This window comes from Ahaetulla prasina, chromosome 2 (genome assembly GCF_028640845.1).
Source record: "Ahaetulla prasina isolate Xishuangbanna chromosome 2, ASM2864084v1, whole genome shotgun sequence".
NCBI lineage: Eukaryota > Metazoa > Chordata > Lepidosauria > Squamata > Colubridae > Ahaetulla > Ahaetulla prasina.
In genome coordinates this window covers 980,050-984,328 of record NC_080540.1, presented here as the reverse complement: position 1 = coordinate 984,328, position 4,279 = coordinate 980,050, and the positions used below count along the sequence as shown (strand labels likewise).

Below are 4,279 nucleotides of genomic sequence, written 5' to 3'. Positions count from 1 at the left end.
GGCAGCCAAGACGTCTGGTGAGAAGCAGGAAGTGAAACTTTTCAGCCCTTTATTTCTGCAGAAATAGAAAGGTCACACTTGGGACGGAGGTCCAAATGAAGGGCCCAGAGCAGAAGATGCCTCAGGTATTTACACAGAAAGTTTCAGTTGCTATTTACAATCCATCGATGAGAATCAGTTTTTCCACCTAGTTAATTGCATTTGTCCTGCTGGGTACAATGTTCCCTTTGACTTTCTTCAGTGAAACTTTCTTAATCCTGTTTCCTGTTGCCTACCTGCAGTTTGTCACTTTTGCAAGACAGCCACAAAAAGTGCAGACAGTCCGGTGGGTAATTTGATCCGTTCTCACTTTTGGCAGCTTGCTTCTATATACTTAGATCACTTCCAGGCTGTCTTGGTGTGTTGAAACGTGATTTGAGGCCTCTTCTTATGAAAGGGGGGATTCCTTTCCTAGAGAAATTATGGGGTCTTTCCCCATTTGAAGGATTCCCCTTATTTTCTATCCTTCAGCTGTCAGAACCTTCCCTGACCAAAGTCCAGCCGCTCAGCCTGAGTCCACCGAGAGGAAAGCAAACCAGGCCGATGGTTGCAAATTGGGCAAAAGGGGCCCTTTTATTCTCTGCCCCTCCCTCGACAGAGCCAGGCTCCTCCCTCCCTCCCTGCCTACCTGGGTGTTACCTCTGTGGGTAGATTTTGGGTTGCAACAGTGCCAGGAAACACGGATCCTCTCCTCTCCTCTCCTGGGAAACCCCAAAGGTAATCCTGTGCCCTGAAAGACCCCCAGCTGGGTGGGAGAGGGGAACAGGGGGGACTCCATGTCAGGAATACCTGCCCCCCCCGACCCCCTCTTCCTCCCCACACTTCCAATGGCAAGTGGGCATCTGTTTGGGACCCGCAGGTGCCACAAGATTATTGCCAGGCCAGCCTCCACTTCCCTAACATCTCAGCAGCTCTGTTTGCCTCAAGGCCGGGCTTCCTGTTTCAACCAGACCGATCAGAGGCTGAAACGTCCCCCAGCATATTTTTATTCCGAGGGACTCACTTTCCTGGGGACCAAGGATGGGCTCAACCTGGCTAGGCTCAATGGGAGCTGGCCAGATGCAGCAGCAGGAGGCCTCCGGACCTAAAGGCCGGGACCATGGAGAGGAAGAGACCACCGTCTCCTTCTCCTGCTGGAGGACCCTCCACAAGGAGCTGCAGGGGCGCTTCTGGGGTCGTCCTGATGGGGCCCCCGGGAAGGCAGGCAAAGGCAGGGAAGCTTACCATGGAGGGCGGTGCCCAGCCTCTCCTTTGTACCCAAACAGTTCCAGAGAAGGCGAAACCTTACACGGGCATGCCCAGATCCGTCTGCAGGAGCAGGCCGTGAATGTGGCACGCCTTGGGAGGCTGGGCAGGGATCTCCTGGGCAAACTAGCTGAACATAGAAAAACAGAAAACTGATGACAGAAAAAGATCTGGTGCCCTTTCAGTTATCTTTAATACTTTTTCTTTTGCCTGATGAGGAACCTTCATCCCAAGCATCTTTCAACTCAGTTACTGGTGAAACATGTCCTCCCTCCCTCCCTCCCTCCCTTTTGGGGAGGGACCCTTCCTGTTCAAGGCCAAGCAGGGCTTTTCCTAAGTGCCCCCAGCCCTGGGGGGGGGGAGCAGGCAGCCTCTGCCGCAGTCAGCTGGCACAGGAAAGGGGGGGCACTTCCCTGCTGGAACAAGCAGCCCCCCCCAATTGGAAATACCCAGAACCCCTTGAGGAGGGTGGTTACCCAGCAGGAATCAGAGGTCCGGCTGCTTCAGGCATGCCCAGGGCCCAATCCACCCCTACAGGCAGCAGCTTGTCCACAGAAGGTAGGAAGGTGGATGGTTGGCCAGCCATGATCTCCAGAGGACCTGAGCAGCCGTCTGGGTGGGCCCGCAGAGCTGCTGCTGGCATCCTTCTGGACCCCTTCCCAGCACCCACACTCTGCAACCCAGCAGCCAGATGCTTGGCAACCTTAAACGCTCGGGAACCATGGGCTGCCCCAACCCAGGTCTGCTCTCCGAGAGGTCCCTGGCACGAGCCCGACTGCCAGCCAGCCACACAGTCCACTCGGCTTGTGGCTTTAGAGCAGGTGCTGCAGGAAGCCTGAGAGCCCGGCTCCAGGGCAGCCTGGCACATTTCCTCTGAGCTGAAGCACTAGAGGAAATGGGTGCAGGAGCTCACCCTGAGCAGCTGGCTTAACAGGCAGCAGCCGAATCCCCCTCAGGGGGCTGAGCTGGGTGGGAAGGCCCCACTTGGGTTTAGCCGAAACCCAGGCAAGGATACCCTGCTGGTCTGGGTGGGACTGAGGAGGGAAGGGGGACAGAGGTCCTCGTACTGGTTCCTGGACCTGATCTGACCTCCAGGCTTTCTTTCCTTGGGTGGGGAGCCCCGATTCCTTTTCTGGGCCAGATCTAAATCAGCTCTGCCCTGAAGGAAACACGGTCACAGATCCCTTCCAGGAGGCCAAGTCCCTTCCAGCCGTAGGAGTCCAAGTGTAGCCGATACTTCCCAAAGTTTGGGAATGCATGCAAAGTTTCCCCCTGGAACTGCACTCTGCATTGACCTCAGGCCGGCTAGAGGCCTCGGAGGCTCCCAGGAGACAAACTTCCCCACCTCCCCGGGGCGCCTTAATTCCTCCAAAGGGGCGATCTGGGGGACCCTGATGGCCCCTGGGGGGAAAAGAGGGTCTGGTAGGGTGGGAGGGGGCAGCTCTCTTAGCTGGAGCATTGAGGACGGTGCCTGCTTGGTGGCGCACAGAGGCGAGAGTGAGATGGGCACTCAGAGCAGGAGCTCCGTAATGGGCATGCAGGCCATCCACAGCTGGGCACAACCAAGCGAGCGTTTTCCCTGTGCGGCACCACCGCATCCCTGCCTTCGACGCAAGGAGGGAGCAAAGGGGGGATGAAAGAACTGCCACATTATTGCCAAAGTGGCGACCACTCCCTCGGCCAGTCTTGTGAGGTGCTGCTCCCCGGGAAGGGCGTGGAGGCTGCTGGGGAGGCCGGTTCATCCCGTCTCATCGGCTGCAGTGGGACATGGGGCCTCTTTCGTAGAGTGTACGGGCTCAGTCGCCCTTTCGTCTCTGGCAGGACTGACGTCTCCTTCTCTCTTGCAGGCCCTCCCGCAGCCCCTGCTGTGTCTATGACTGCCATGACACCTTGCCGGAAGTGCTGCCCCCGCCCCTCGACCCAGCTATTGGTTGGCTTGCTATGCAGCCTGGTCACCCTCTTGGTTCTTGGCTTCCTGGCCACCATCCGCCCTGAGGAGTCGTTCTCACGCTCGCTGCCCTTGCTGATAGGCAGCGGTCTGGGGAAGCGACACATAGACACCCTGTTCCTGGCGCCACCCACCGCCTTCCTGCTGTCTCCATCGCCCTGTGCCCTGACTGACCCCTGGCTAGTGGTGCTAGTGGCCAGTGCAACCGGGCATGCAGCCCAACGGGCAGCGGTGCGGCGTAGCTGGGGGAGTGTGAGGGTGACAGGGGGGCGGAGTGTGCGCACTGTCTTCACACTGGGGCTGCCTGGGGATGTGGCACAGCAGGCAGCATTGGAGCGCGAGGCGGCCAAGCACAGCGACCTGTTGCAGGCACGCTTCACCGACACCTACGCAAACTTAACACTGAAGACGCTGGCGATGCTGGGCTGGGCCACCACCCGCTGCCCCACCGTCCGCTTCCTGCTCAAGGCCGATGATGACGTCATCCTCAATTTGCCTGCCCTGGTGCGATACCTGGAGCAGCTGGCCGGCCCACCCGCTGCCTATCTGGGCCAGGTGTACTCACATGTGGAACCCATCCGTGACCCACATAGCCGGCACTACGTGCCCACCTCACTCTACCCGGAACCCACCTTCCCACCCTACTGCAGCGGCACCGCCTACGTTCTCTCTGCCTCAGCCGCTGCTGCTGTCCTGGGTGCTGCACGCCAGCTGCCGCTGCTACCCATAGAGGATGTGTTTGTGGCGCTGTGTGCCCACCATGCTGGCATTGCCCCGCACCACCTGGACTATATGGCTGGGGCTACCCACTACCCACCTGACGCCTGCTGCTACCGGGAGGTGCTCTTCAGTGTGCACGAAGTGCCGCCAGACGAAATGCTGTCCATGTGGGAGGCGGCTGAGCAGCCGTGCACCACCTGGCAGCGCTTCCTTGGCCTGACCCGCTGCAAGATCCTGGCTTGGCTGGCTGCAGAGGACACCCCGTGACTGCTTTCCTGCCCACCCACCCCAAGAACCATGGGAGGAGCAGGCCTGGAGCTCCCCACC

At 59.1% G+C, this 4,279-nt stretch overlaps 1 protein-coding gene across 1 annotated transcript; it reads left to right on the top strand.

The window, feature by feature from the left end:
* The first annotated feature begins 699 nt into the window (after positions 1-699).
* On the top strand, positions 700-4,226 carry LOC131192788 (beta-1,3-galactosyltransferase 4-like). Its single transcript, XM_058172307.1, has 2 exons — positions 700-756; positions 3,132-4,226. The coding sequence occupies exon 2, from the start codon at positions 3,158-3,160 to the stop codon at positions 4,217-4,219; it is 1,062 nt and encodes a 353-aa protein (XP_058028290.1). The 5' UTR covers positions 700-756; positions 3,132-3,157; the 3' UTR covers positions 4,220-4,226.
* Positions 4,227-4,279: the final 53 nt, after the last annotated feature.

Coding starts and splice junctions, on each gene's coding strand:
- LOC131192788 (XM_058172307.1), top strand. CDS start 3,158: ATGACTGCCATGACACCTTGCCGGAAGTGCTGCCCCCGCCCCTCGACC.